This window comes from Microtus pennsylvanicus, chromosome 10 (genome assembly GCF_037038515.1).
Source record: "Microtus pennsylvanicus isolate mMicPen1 chromosome 10, mMicPen1.hap1, whole genome shotgun sequence".
Classification (NCBI taxonomy): domain Eukaryota; kingdom Metazoa; phylum Chordata; class Mammalia; order Rodentia; family Cricetidae; genus Microtus; species Microtus pennsylvanicus.
The window spans coordinates 82124049-82139525 of NC_134588.1; the positions used below are offsets into that span (position 1 = coordinate 82124049).

The 15477-nt window shown below is 35.7% G+C and overlaps 1 protein-coding gene across 3 annotated transcripts in view; it reads right to left on the reverse strand.

Moving 5' to 3' along the window:
- Positions 1–15477, reverse strand: part of Ankrd28 (ankyrin repeat domain 28) — a 139380-nt gene that overhangs the window by 12736 nt on the left and 111167 nt on the right. For all 3 annotated transcript variants that reach the window (XR_012912091.1, XM_075988794.1, XM_075988793.1), the window contains exons 13-24: positions 14268–14336; positions 11911–12051; positions 10269–10380; positions 8188–8214; positions 7753–7827; positions 5733–5934; positions 4026–4113; positions 3539–3656; positions 3241–3460; positions 1041–1128; positions 871–954; positions 106–251 (exon numbers count right to left, since the gene is read on the reverse strand). Coding sequence is in view for 2 of the 3 variants with exons in the window: in XM_075988794.1 (XP_075844909.1) it covers positions 106–251; positions 871–954; positions 1041–1128; positions 3241–3460; positions 3539–3656; positions 4026–4113; positions 5733–5934; positions 7753–7827; positions 8188–8214; positions 10269–10380; positions 11911–12051; positions 14268–14336 (1370 nt within the window). In the remaining variant the exon portion in view is untranslated. The remainder of the gene's footprint in view (positions 1–105; positions 252–870; positions 955–1040; positions 1129–3240; positions 3461–3538; positions 3657–4025; positions 4114–5732; positions 5935–7752; positions 7828–8187; positions 8215–10268; positions 10381–11910; positions 12052–14267; positions 14337–15477) is intronic.

The window sequence follows — 15477 nt, forward strand, 5'->3', positions numbered from 1 at the left end:
TTCTAAACAACTTCTCTTTTCTTATGGAGATACTATGCAGCCAAGGCTGACCTCACACTCAGAGGCAGTCCTACTGCCTCGGCCTTCTCTAAACAGTTTCTTTACCAACTGTATTGGTTTGTCCGTTTTCTGCAGCCATCATGAGGGGTGTTTTTCCAGTAGAGTCCACGGAATTGACTTGAGCATTATGGCTGAGCAGCAGCTGTAAACACTCTACATGGTCTGTGAAGGCAGCGGCATGGAGAGGAGTTCTGGGACACAGAGAAATACACAACAAAAGCTGAATAGCACATACACCGAAAAATTACTCCTTAATTCAGGACAAAAAATTTTCAAGGGTTTATCTAGTAGGTTATAAAAGCATTGCTAAGATACCAATTGTGGGATCCTCAACACAAATAAGTTCAATGGAACTTACAAATTTCTACTTTAGATAAGTATACTTGACACAATCTATTTTAAACTACAACTTGCCTAAAAAAAAGGATGAGCTATATAATACTATTAACATTATATTGTTAAAGAAAACTTAAAAGGATAAATAATTTACTCCAAAATTACTACATATTACAATTGCTAGACTCTTCTTTCAGCCTTTAATCTAATTTAGAGAAATATGAACAATTTTATTTGGGTTTAAAATCATACTTTTTAAATCAGGAGAGTAACATTTATATTTTAAAATAAATTGATAAAAAAATTAAATGTCCTAATAATGCAAAGAACTTAAGACTTTATAATAATTTACAACATCTGCAAAGTCTTGTTTTCAATTAAATATGAGTTCTCTATAAACTTTCAAACAGATGGTCAAATTACAGTGCTTTCTCTTATGCAAAGAAATACTGTGTGCTATTAACTGGATCCTACCTTCCCTTTGAATCTGTGGCATTCACAATGTTGGCTCCTAAGGTATCAATAAGCATCTCAGCAGCACCTTCATTGTCATTGATCCTGAAAAAGGTACAAGATGATAAGTCTATGGTAACAGTGTTTCTTAAAACACTGAAAGGAATTTGATTCACTATGACTTTACTTACACAGCACAATGCAATGGACTAAAAGCATTCCCTTCTATTTTCTGGAAAACATCCTGTTCTAAAAGTAGTTCCACACATGTCTCATGACCTAATACGGACATAAGAACCAGATATTAAAATCCAAGAGATACTTGCAACAATCTCAAATGCACAGAAGAATCTAGAAGGGGACAGTTTAAAAAGACTGTTACATCCAACCTTCACTCTTTTTAGACCATAACCAGTGATCTCAAGAGTGCTATAATGTTTCCAGGCACATACAATTGCCTAAACACTTATTTTTTCTTTTTACAATTCAAATGGTATACTTTGTTCTGCAACTTTCCTTTTCAATTAATAAACTGTATGCATCTTCTATAATAGCATGCATAGGACAATTTCCTAAAACACTGTATTGTGAAAAAGGAAAATATTCTGAGAGAAATAGGCAGAAAGCTTTTTTAAAAAGCAGCTTTAAAAACATATAACAAAAATCCAACAAAACAATAGATCCCAACAAAAACTAGTTTTACTTAGCCTAGAAGTTGGGTCCCAGGAAGCAAATTTAGGTTGTCAGGCTTGGTGGCAAGCACCTTTACTTGCTAAGTCATTTTGCAGGTCCCTTAAAAAGTTGCTCTTGTAAAGATTTTTAAACTTCTCAAGTCCCATTAACAATGCAGGTATCATCAATAGCTGTAACCCACAAAGCCTGAGACCAAGGGCTAGAGATGCACTATCTGAGTTATAGAGTACTTTATCTGCTATCTCCAGGGATTAGCACTGGGTAGAACCAAGCTACAATCTAAATACAGTCTTATTATTTCTCTTAGTATTTCAGAAAGTTCTTTCTCTCTCCTTTCTTCCTCCCTTCTTTCCTTTCTTTCTTTCGTCCTTCCTCCACCCCCCCCCTCCTTTTTTTGAGACGGGGTTTCTCTGTGTAGCACTGGCTGTCCTGGAAGGCACTCTGTAGACCAGGCTGGCCTTGAACTCACAGAGATCCGCCTGTGTCAAGTGCCGGAATTAAAGGCCTGTGCCATCACTACCTGGTTCAGAAAGTTATTTCTGAGGGTGCTTAAGAACATCAAGTTGATTAGTTGTTGAAAGGAACAATAAATTGAAATTCTGGACTTTAAGCTTAGTAAGTTTATAGTCAATTATTTTCTAAAACCTGGTCATCATTTCATTGAGAGAAAAGCTTGTTTTGATTAGAGTACTTCCATTTTTCTGTACAAAAATTACTAATCAGTTAAACCATTTAATATATTCCACTTATGTAATGTCAAATTATAAGGGAGGCATTTGGCTAAAAATATGGCATTAATTTTAGACTGCATAGTCTGTTACAGCGTGAACTAACATTACATTTCTTCTAGCTCAATTCAGAATCACTACAATTTTGCTTTTCTAAAAAAAAAAATAATAATCAGACCCATTTGTTTTTTATTTTGTTTTTAATGGCAACCAGGCATGCTGTTGGTGTAAAATTCTGTTTCTATGAGAGTAAACCTCCAAAAGACAAGTAAATGCTCTACCTTGGGAAATACACTTCCTGTATAACATGGAATGTCACTGATCACTTTAAAAAAAAAAATCACCCAATAAAAAATTCTGCCTTCAACAGGCAGTGGTGGCACACACCTTTAATCTCAGCACTTGAGAAGCATAGGTAGGTGGATCTCTTTTTGTGGCCAGCCTGGCCTACAAAGTTTCAGGACAGCCAGGGCTACACAGAGAAAACCCCTCTCGAAACCCACCACCCAAAAAAAATTTTGCTTAAAAAGTTTATCTTGCTGATTTTTACATAAAATTCACATTTGTGGATACTTTCTCAGGTTATTAGACTCATAAAATGTTGATTCATAGTATAAAAACAAATCAAACTTCAATGACAATATACAGCAATTCTTTTGATTCAGGTACAATCTTTGGCTACTCTACTATACCCATTAAACATCAATTCAAGAGAGCTGAAAGGAAAAGAACATAAAAGCTATCTCAAACACTTGAAAATTAATGACCTGTCTTTAGCATAATAAAGGACAGGAGTAAGATACAACTAGAGAGTAGATTATTCCTAGTCTTTCCACTAATCTTACATTTTAAGCCCGACTTATAAATATGCTACTGTCATCAATACCACAATGTATTTTGAGTTGCCTGTTTTTACTTATTAGTACCTAGTAGGCAGGCACTCAGTGCAGGTTTTTATCGGATACTTAACCATTGTAGCAAGCCCAGTGAAGTGCTGTATACCCATGATTGTCTAGTACGGCTAGATTTGCATCTATGGATGCTGCTGACTGCAAAAGAGCTCCAAGAACTCCAATGTGTCCACAGGCAGCTGACAAGTGTATAGGTGTCCGACCCCTGCTGTCCCGTAGTAAGCACTTAGCACCATGTTGAAGTAATGCATCTACACATTCTTCATGGCCTGTAACTGCCTGCAAAACAATTTGGGTGTATTAAATACATTATGTGGGCACCACGGACCAAATTTAGTTAATTTAATTTTGGCTTACCCCTCTATGCAATGCTGTCCTTCCCCACTTATCTTTGGCATCTACGTTTGCTCCTTTGTTCAGTAGTGAATATACACAGTCTGTGTGTCCATTGAGAACAGATAGCATTAGAGGTGTCCTGAACAGGAACAGAATTAGGTTTAGTGTTATCACTTACAAAACTCTAAAACAGCAATGATGTCATGGCTTATTTTCTATATATGCACTATCGTGACATAATTTTTTATGTGTTTAAAAGAAAAAAAAACTAAATATATGCTTGCCTTTCTCCAGTATACAAACTATTACAAACTTACTAAAATAGGGGCCAGAGTATTAGAACATCTAGTATTTTAACAACAATCAAAGGCAAGGTATAGTGTAATCATGCCTGTACCCAGCATTAAAAAGGGTGAGGTGGTAAGGTAGTAAGATTGTAAAATGGAGGAGTGCTGGGGCTATATTGTAAGACATAAAAAAAGTTAATCTAAAAATTATTCAAACTTACTGTCCATTTCCATCTTGAATATCTACTGCATTCTGTGGTTCTGCATTTCCTATTAATAACCGTAAGCATTCCGAATGGCCATTTGTCGCTGTAAATCAAAAATTTTAAATAATTTTAATATACATCATTAAACAAAAATATATTAGAGATAGCACATCTTTTAGAATATAATTTGGGGACAGTTTTACTGAATTCAATAAGCAGAACAACAACTATGTGTATAAAGAAGGTTTTATACTGTATTTGCTATTAAGGAATTGTCTGCACACAGCAAGCGGAATGCATATACTGCCCCTACCCCTTCATCCTCCCTCATGTTAACAGAATCCTCATTTTATTTAGCTTGCCACTTAGAAGAATTAAAGGCATGTGTTACACTGCCCAGCTGACTCCATCTTATTCACACCACTTGACAGCTTCTACAGACATCTTTATCTGAGAGTTTAAATGCTTGTTATTTGTCTCTAAATAAACCTTGCCTGAATAACAAATACTTCTTAAAAGCTGCTCTGGGATCAACAGTTAGTGTGTTCTATATTTCTATAGTCTTCTAAAATGTATCTTTCCCCAAAACAAGTACAAATCAAGTCATATATTTGAATGGGTTAATGTTCCATAAACAAAGTGAATTGAATCTGGTCACATAAGATTGGAACTAAGAAAAACACTTGGCTACTATTTTTCAGTTGTACCAGTACTGGTTATTGAAAATGAGTACTGTGCCTTGTAGTAATTCTTATAAAGAACTGGGAAATTTGTGTCTTCTATTGATATACTGTTGGTACTAAGTCATTTCTATAATTGTTCTCTTTCCCCTTGCCAATCTTTTTCCTACATACCAACATCTTGGTTACACATCCCTGCATTTTTTAGTACACTGGCAAAATTATGAAACTACAACTTGGGGTAGTTCTTGCAGAAGTTAAAATTTTGTGAATTTTTTTCTGAGGGTTTAATGCAGTAACCAGTAAAATAGTAAAAGAGACTATTAGGGCTAGAGAGATGGCTCAGTAGCTAAGAGAGCTTCTGCTCTTGCAAAGGACCCAGGTTTGATTCCTAACCCTGACATGCCTCACAACCATCCACAACTCCAATTCTGGGAGATGTAACACCTTCTTCTGTCTTTCTTGAGTCCCAGGCACACATGTGGCACACACATATATATGCAGGCAAAACACTCATACACATGGAATTCAAATAAGTCTTAAAAAGAAAAAGACTTATTTTTAAAACATTAATGATTTGCCATGAAAGCACATGTTAATCTAAAATATTTCATTAGAAAGAAGTAAAAGATACCTATTGAGTTCTAGGCTAGCCTGGTCTACAAATTTTGTTCCAGGACAGCCAGGGCTACAAAAAGAAACCCTGTCTCAAAGAACAAACAAGAAAGAAAGAAAAAAAAAGAGAGAAGGAAGGAAGGAAGGAAGGAAGGAAGGAAGGAAGGAAGGAAGGAAGGAAGGAAGGAAGGAAGGAAGGAAGGACAGGAAGCAAGGAAGTAAAGTACAAAACACTAAACTCTGATGATAACCTAAGTATTTTATTTCATAAATCCAATCCTAAAGGTATATGATTTTATAAAAGTGTTGCTTTTCCTTCAGAATACAATAATTTGACTACTTAACATAGAAGTAAACACAACTACAGTATCAGTATGAAAAAGTACATTAGGATTATAAACATTATCAAGTATAATATTTGGCATACCTGCTGCATGGATAGGTGTTCTCTTCAAAACATAATCTTTTACGAGGATTGAAGCTCCCTGATTAATGAGTACATCCACACATTCAACATGGCCCTTAAATGCTGCAAGATCTAAGGGTGTTCTACCACTACTATTTCTTACATCAAGATCTAACAAAGATTGTACCAACACTTCCAGGGCTTGGTGATGACCATGATAGGCCTAGAAATAAAAATATATAAATTAAAAAAAATACATATTTAGACCAACTCCCCAATTAGGTTTCTATTTCTCTCTTTCTCTATTCTGGGAATATAAACTAAGTACTTGTGCATGCCAGGTAAGTAAGCAAGTTTTACCACTGAGTTACATGCCTAATACACTAATGTTCTGAAAAATGTAAGCAAATTCATTTTTTTTTAGCAAATTCATTTTTTAAAAAGATTTGTTTATTATGTATATAGTGCTCTGCCTCCATGTATGCTTGCACACCAGAGGAGGGCACCGGATCTCATTACAGATGGTTGTGAACCACCATGTGGTTGCTGGGAATTGAACTCGGGACCTCTGGAAGTGCAGCCAGTGTTCTTAACCACTGAGCCATCTCTCCAGCCTGCATATTCAGTTTTACACTGTTACAACTGAGATAATACAAACTTTTATATTGAGAAGTCAGGAAGTTTAAATCATAGATTTCTTTTCCATAAGAATCACCAGCACTCTCCCATATAAAGAAACATATATTCTGTAAATAATAAAGCCTTAAATGGCAGGAGGTAACAATGCCTGAATAACAGCAGGCATGGAAGCTCTGGCTGTGAAGTTGGTGACAAGAAAGTGTTCCAGACAGTTCGCCTTGAACAATGACACTGCATTGACACTGCACTGGACACTCTACAGGAAATAAAGCAATAAACTTCAAAGGACAATAAAGCAGTTATTTCTTGGGCAAAATGTCCAAAAATTGGGCCAGTGAAATGGCTTAGTGTGTAACAGCACTTGTTCTGCAAGCCTGGTGACTTAAGTTCAATTTCCAGAACTCATGTAATGGTAGGACACAATCAAAGTCATTTAGGAAATAGTCTGAAAACGGGGTACAGAGGGTTCAGAGTGTCTACTCTAAAAGGAAAGAAAAAGTCAGAAAGTACAAGCAAAGAGAAAGGTTGGCTTTGCTGGAAGTTTATCTACAAACTTAATTATCTCAAAGATAACACGAGTGTAGACAATAGAATTAATTTTAGGATCACACCCAATTTTATATGGCAATATTAGGTGGAAGAACTCATGCTACTCTAAGAATGAACTTTGAAGAATTTCACTGGATACACAGAAGATAGTATTTAAAAAAAATAAAGAGGAGAGAAAATAGATGCTTTTTTATAGAGCTCTTCTCCTTATCACTTCCTTCTACAAGACTGAAGGAAGGCTGGGTGGTGGTGGCTCACGCCTTCAATCCCAGCACTCCCAGCAGGCAGAGGCAGGCGGATCTCTGTGAGCTCGAGGCCGGCCTGGTCTACAAAGGGAGTTCCAGGACAGGCTCCAAAGCTACAGAAAAACCCTGTCTCAAAAAAAAAAAAAAAAAAAAAAAAAGACTGAAGGAAAAGCCTGTGTCTAGCACCAACATTAGGAAGAAATAATGGAGTGAAGTTTATCTGAAAACCTGAGTTTAAAAATAATAATAATTTAAAAAACTACTTTAACTAATTTCTGAAAGTCTCTTAGGATTAGATATAAAATGTTAAAATTGTAAAATAATCACATTTCATTGAATTTAATCATTAAATTGCAAAACTGTCTATTTCAGTTAAAAACCTAACACACCAGCACTTACACTGTCAAGAGATGAAGCAACACTAAGTGTCCACTGATAAGCTGATTGAATATAAACTGCAATATGAACATAAGTAAGCTCAAAAGTAAAGGATTAAAAAGTTCTTTAAGTCTTAATTCTATGATAATGACTACACCAATCAACACAAGTATATACCAGAGATCCATAGTGAAACAACCATTAAAGTTAGCTATGAAGGCAGTACTTACAGCCAAATGTAAAGGACTTATTGTCGCTCTATTATCTGAATCACTCAACATATCTGTTCCCGAGGTTTCCATTAACTGAAAAAAGGAGAGGCCATTTAAAAATGATAGAAATGATACTTTTAAATATATCAGTAGTAGTTATCCTTCCTATCCCTCACTCCATTTTAGAGTATGTCAATAACTCTGCAAATTCACAAAACAGCATAATCACAAAAGCATAGTAAGAATCACAGGCTCTGAGCTTTATCAACCAGGTGTTTGAAGAAACATTCTTCCATCAGGTAAATACCTTCCTTTCTTGAATATACATTCTTGTCATTGTCTTTGGTATCAGGGGTATGATGTGAAAATATGTCTAACTTTAGTTTTAATGAGAATAAAGAAATACACTATTTTAAATGTTTTGGGGGGGGGGGGGACTCAATTAATACTTACAACATCCAAAGGAGTTTCACTTGCAATCTGAAACAAACGAAATGACATTTTATGAAGTTACTCATATATATTAAGATGTTTAACATTTTTATTGATATAGGGCTTTGTTAGTTTCTGTTTTAAACCCATGATTTCTTTGCCTTCAAAAAGAAGTCTTTAACACAGACAACAAATCTACATACAAAGCCTATAATTTAATTCTAAAGATGCATAGTAACCTATGAAATTATGGGTTATTTTTACAGTAGCACAATAATGGTTATATGAAATATGTTGACCTTCTTAGATGCCTTCCTTCAGTTTTATTTCCTACTGAAGGGAAGCAATGCTTATACATGTCTATAAAGGAAGCTTTGACCTAAACAAGAAGTATATGCACTGCAGTATATTTTAACTCATTTCTTCCTTTCCAATTTGGCAAAGAAGGGTTCTGAATCGTGTATATTCCAGGACAAGACTATGACTGAAATTCAAACTTCCTTTGCAAAAGCAGATTGTCCTTTATTAAGAACTGGGAAACAAAAGGACTTTGCATAGTTCTCTAAACACATGAGGGAAATGTAATTCCCTCAGGGGATTTATTTTTTTCAAGTAAGACATGGTTACAGCCCCTTTGGATGTCAGTGTAGCGATTTCTCAGAAAATTAGGAAACAACTTTCCTCAAGACCCAGTAATATCACTTTTGGGTTTATAGCCAAAGGATGCTCAATCGTGCCATAAAGACATGTGTTCAACTATGTTCATAGCAGCATTGTTTGTCATAGCCAGAACCTGGAAACAACCTAAATGCCCCTTGATTGAAGAATGGATAAGGAAAATGTGGTACACAATGGAGAATTACACAGCAGAAAAAAAGAATTACACCTTGAATTTTGCAGGAAAATGGATAGAGCCAGAAAACATTTTGAATGAGGTAACCCAGACCCAGAAAGACAATCATCACATGTACTCACTCATAGGTGGTTTTTAAACATAAAGAAAACCAGCCTACAAATCACAATCCCAGAGAACCTAGACAGCAATGAGGACCCTAAGAGAGACATACATAGATCTAATTTACAAGGAAAGTAGAAAAAGACAAGATTTCCTGAGTAAATTGGGAGCATGGGAACCTTGGGAGAGGGTTGAGGGGAGACGCAGAGAAAAATGTAGAGCTCAATAGAAATCAATAAAACTAAAAAGGGGGGAGAAATATTTATTTAAAGGGGTAGAAATAAATGCAATAGACCTAGAAGTTGAACAATACAAAGATCTGAAGGCTGGCATATAGCTCAGTTGGTAGTGTGCTCACATGAACGAAATCCCCAGACCACATAAAACTAGGTGGGATGGTGCAAACTCAGGATTCAGAACGTGGAGGCTCAGAAGTTCAAGGTCATCCTCAGTTACACAGCTAGTTTGAGGTCAGTCTTGCGATATGCGACCATCTCAAGAAACACAACATTTTCATAGTCTTCTTCAAAGATTAATCTGCCTTTTTTTTTTTTTAGGAATTTCTCTCTATGTTGTCCTGGATTCAAGTCAGTGTTCTTCCCCAGTCCTCCCAAGTAGGACTGCAGAGATGTCCCACTGTGCCTGACTCCCCTCAAGAGATGAAATGCACTATCATTTAGACAGTATCTCACTGAGCCCCAAATTTACAATATTTCTGCCTTAGTTTTTTAAAGATTAGGATTATAGGTATGTGCTACCGCACTGGATTTAGTGGCTTGTTTTTCCTTTTTGTTGTTGTTTGGTTTGGTTTTTCGAGACAGGTTTTCTCTGTGTAACAGCCGTTGCTATCCTAGAACTAGTTATTATAGACCAGGCTGGCCTCAAACTCACAGAGATCCACCTGCCTTTGCCTCCCAAGTACTGGAATTAAAAGTGTCTGCCACCACTGCCCTGCTGTTTTTCCCTTTTCAAAAGGTAATTAGAGAATGAGAGGTATCTTACTGAAGCAACTATGAATTTAAGAGGGAAATGGAGTATGAAAATGTTAAAGAACAAAGCTAAATGTTTGCTGGACTTAGTCTCATTTTAGTTATATTACTAAACTAAAAAACTCACACTAGTTGTCATGAGAATTCATAAATCTTACCAGTTGAAGACACAGACGGTGACCATAAGCAGCTGAGTAATGAACTGCATTGTATCCTTGTTTGTCCCGGATTCCAGGATTTGCATCATTTCTTAGTAAGTATTCCAGGCACCTATATATAATAACAGCAAAAATGAAAATTCCAAATTTTACATTTAACTATTTTATTATAAAAAAATACCACAAGCCCACAAAATCACATGCCAAAATTAACCAGGCTTAAAGAAAGACTATAAAACTCAATAAACTTTTCTATACTGTAGACTATACCATTATACTGCATGAGCATATATAACTGTGACTGGAGTGGGAGGCTGGGAGGAGGTGGAAATTTTTTTTTCTCAATAAAAAAAAAAAAAAGAAGAAGCTGACAGACCTATAGCTAGGCAGGATAAGATTAGGTGAGAGAACCAGACGAAGAGAATGTTGTGAAGAAGGAGGAGGAGGGGAGTCTTGAAGAGACGCCATAAGACACAGAGTGAACAGGGTGGGAAGTATATACATTAGATTAATGAGCCTTAAGACAGCACACACATTAATATAAATGGGTTAATTTAAGTTATAAGAGCATGTGTACATACATTATAATATATATTCACAATAATAATAAATAATAAAACATGCACACACACATTTTTTGGGTATGGTTATGTGTGTCATAGGAGGTATGTGGAAGTCAGAAGACAACCCTAGGTGTCAGCCCTAATTTCTACCATTAGACAGGTTTCTTGTGGTCTGTGGCTATGTATCTCAGTCTAGTTGGCTAGGGAACTTTCAGGGATTCTTTATCTGACTCCGACAGCAAGGTACAAGTGTTAGAATTTCAGATGTCTACAACTAATCTGGATTTACATAAGTTCTGAGGTCCTCAACCTTGTGAGGTCAAGTGCTTTATTTACTGAGTCATCTCCCCAGCCTGAATTATACACATTTTGAAAAGGATTTAAAAAGTGAAAAACAAAAGCTTCTGTGTTAACTGTAACTTCCCAGAACCATGTTTTTAGCATTGCTCCCTAGGAATAACTAACTGTTCCTCCTCTGACACACGAGGGATACTAGAAACACTGAAGATATAATTTGTTGTCTTCACTGGATATCAGTCTAAGAAAAATTTTATACTGAGGCACTACAAATGGGTCTGGTAACGGGATTTCTTTTGCCGGTTTGTATACCACTTATCCTTTTCTTCTCACCCACCACTCTTGATCAACATTTCTCGGTCTGCTATCTAACAATATTCAAGCCAGATGTACCTACTATATGTCAATCTCAGCACTCAGGAAGCAGAGGCAAGCAAATCTCTGAGTTTAAGATCAGCTTGGTCTACAGAGTGAGTTCCATGACAGCCAGGGCTACACAGAGAAACCTTGTAATGAAAAACAAAAAACAAACAAACACTGTTTTGCAGGAAGAATAAGACCATCCTCTACTAGATTTTTCAACTAAAAGCCAGATGCTTGGGAGACAGCAACAGCTAGGATTTAATAGTAATTATGAAATGTCTTCATTTTTCAAACTGTGGACTCAGGGAATGGTAATAAAAATATAAAAAGGCAACAAACATTTGCAGTAAAACGGTACCCATATGAAGATGCCAGTTTATAGAAAGAACAATCTTCTTCTCCTTCCACATGATACTTACTTGCCATCTGTGTCTGACGTGGCTGCATAGTGCAGGGGTGTGCAGCCTCTTTCATCAAGGTCATTTACACTTGCTCCTGATCCCACAAGAGCAAACAGGCACTGGTAATTGCAGTTGGCAGCAGCATAGTGCAGTGGAGATCTTTTGTGATCAAGTAACACAGGATATATAGAAGCCAAGAACATACATTTGTAAACATAAGCATAGCTGACCTTTGTTCTACACATTTAGTTACAATACAATCCCAAGTCAATTACAACCTCTTTATTCTGCTTAGAAACCTAAAATCTTTCATTTTAATAAAGTTTGCCTTACGCTAACAAAAATGCCCCAGAGTCCATGCCTTGAGTAGAAAAAGCAAAGAAGAAAAACACAGACACAAACAAGAGTGGTCATTATCAACTCCACATAGGCCTCAGCAGTAACACCAGAGCTCTCAAGCATAAGCTAGGTGCAGGCTTACAGACTAACTTCCTATTCAAAGAAGCTAATGTGTTGTTTTAATCTCTAAAGTTATGAATAATCATAACTAATTTCTCTCTGATTACTAAAATCACAGAATTCTATTAAACATAGGATAACTATTTCAAGATGATAGATCTAAGATGATTTTATGATTTCATTAAAAGAAAAAAATTATGGTAACTTCATTTCAGAGTTCTTCACAGTGTATTCTTTCCCTCTAATACATTTATAAGGAAATGATACCAAAATATTATTTTGCTTTATTGGATATTATACTATTTACGATTTATTAGTTTGAGGCAGGGTCTCACTATGTAGCCCTGACTGGCCTAAATTCATACAGATCTATTTCCCAGTGCTGGAATCAAAGGCAAGTGCTATGATTCCCAGCTATTATAGAGATTTTTAAAATGGAGTTAATACTGGAAATACAGTTTTCAACCTCATATTAGAATATGATATGCTTCAAAAATTCTCTTTACTATTTGTTGTATGGAATTTAAAAATTACTGCAAATAAAAAAATAGCTTTAAACTTAATTCTGTGGGCCATTTGTTCTTTTTATTAGTGCATTTATTCTTCCAAGTATTAAGGGGTCAAACAGCACTTAGTTTTCTTCTATTTATTTCTTACTTCCTACCTTACACAATTCTTCCTTTTTCTTCTGCATTGGCACTCTTACAAGAAACTAATACAAACCTACACATCTCCTTCCCGTCACAAGTCTTTTGTAGTTTTTACCTGCTGACACATATTGCTTATGCTACCACCAACATCTTTCAAACAAATTCAAACTGCATTTAATTCTTTCCTGAATGGTTTTAATGTACTTTGTGTGTCTAATCCTGCTAAACATAGGAGTAGATAATAAAAGCTTCAACTGCTACTACTACAAACGCTAGTAACAACAAAGCTAGAAATGAGACTTTGTCCTTTTATAGCCGTTTTCCTGCAGACTGTATTCAGTGGGTTATATGGATGTGTATAAGGGAAAAATCACACACATATTTGTAACCTATTTTTTCCTTTTAGTAGTGGTAAGTAGGTATAGGAAGTAGAAACTTTCACAAAAGATGACTTGGAAAAATTCTAGGTACTATGAATTTTGTAAAGGCACTCTGTTACAATGTAGTTTTAAGTTCCTATGCCAAAATTATAGGAAGAGGACAATTAATATCAAGAAGGGTAAGGAGCTAGAGAGACAGCTCAGCAGTTAAGAGCACTGGCTGCATTCCCAGAGGACCTTGGTTCAGTGTTCATAATAATCTCTAATTCTGGCACCAGGGGATTTGATGTTTCCTCTTTTGGCTTCCATGAACATACAAGCCGGTAAAACACCTACACACATAAAATAAAAAAAATTCTTTAAAAGGTGGGTGGGTGGGGGACGACGACAGAGGCTAGGACTGTAAGGGGAACCCAATTAAAAGACTGGAGCTGCGGGGCAGTGGTGGCACACGGCTTTAAGCCTTTAATCCCAGCAGTCAGCACTGGAGCAGAGACAGGCGAATCTCTGTGAGTTCGAGGCCAGCCTGGTCTATAAAATCTAGTTCCAGGATAGACTCCAAGGCTACACAGACAGATAAACAAACAAATAAACAAAAAGGCTGGGGCTGAGAACAAACACTTAGAACCCATTGACTTAGCTGGCTGGTGTACGCATGTGCTCTTTTTCTTTTCCTTTTGGCAGTGCTATGGATCAAATGCAATCCTGTGCACTTGGAAAGATAAGTCACAACCCCAGGTTTGCTTCAGAGTCTAGTAATCATAACTACAACTCCAAAGATGCTGTGTGACACATAAATGTAAATCTTAGAGGTCAGTTAAAGGCCCAGGAAGCCATTAAGTAAGCAAATTTAACCTAGCTTGAAATGAGTCATATAACTGATTACCTCCCAAATTTATCCTTTTTGTTGAAGTCTGCACCAGTATTCAACAGAAGGTTTAGGCACTCCAAATTTCTAATCAGGGAAAAAAAAAGTTTGAAAGTATAATTATCAGTGATTTTATAATAAAAATGGTAGGCTTAAATAAGCATAAATGAATATTTTTAAATGATAATTACATTTTACAAAGAATAAAACATTAAAATTTATTATATTTAGCACTTTTTTTTAAATGATAATTACATTTTACAAAGAATAAAACATTAAAATTTATTATATTTAGCACTTTAAAAAGTTATGTGCATATACTGGCACAAAGGAAATAAGTGAACTATATTTCTGTAGAAAAGGAAGATCACTTTGTAAACAATTCTAAGAGATTTGTAGGAAACCAGCACTTATATTTAAATGTCTTAAATTCAAGGAGTTTAAAAATACTCAATTAAAATTAACTAAAAACAAACAACAAAAGTTTTTTATACCCTTAAAGCACATAATAGTAAATTAATCTCCCCCACTCTCCTATATTTTCATTGTTTATTTAGATGAACCTTAAAATTGTAGGACCTGCTTACATAATTTATTATTATAACTTAATTTTTATCAACCTGAACAACTTTGTATATTACAATGGAAACCATGCCGGTTGACTTCTGTAGGCAAGTTACACAGAGATTAGGTTTTAACTGAAATGTCCTCTGGTGACCTTAGAAGAACAAGGGAGTGAGTCACATATGCTCTCAATTCATCTTTATAACTTAGACTTGCATGGTGGCATTCTTGGTTCAGCACATTTGTTCTTTGAAATAACAGGGAAATATTAAGGAATTATCATTAGAAATAAAATGCTCACAAAATGTCCTTTGGAATATTAAATGGCTTAACACAAATCTAACTTATCAGAAGCAGTAAGATAACAGAATGTTTGCAGAGACCAAGACCTCTGGTCATTCAATGGAACTAATTGACTAGCTTTCCCTACAGTGTTTCTTAAAACTTAATCCAAACAAGGAGGGTGTTGTGTGCTTATAATTCCAACATTTCAGAGGCTGAGGTTGGAGACTTGGCTACACAGCAAGATTCTGTCTCAAAAATAGGGACACACACACACACACACACCCTAAACTAAAAATAATATAAATAAAATTTAGTCTAAAATATTCTAATCACATTTCTTCTGAGCCAAGACATTAACTATATCATCAACATATTTTCT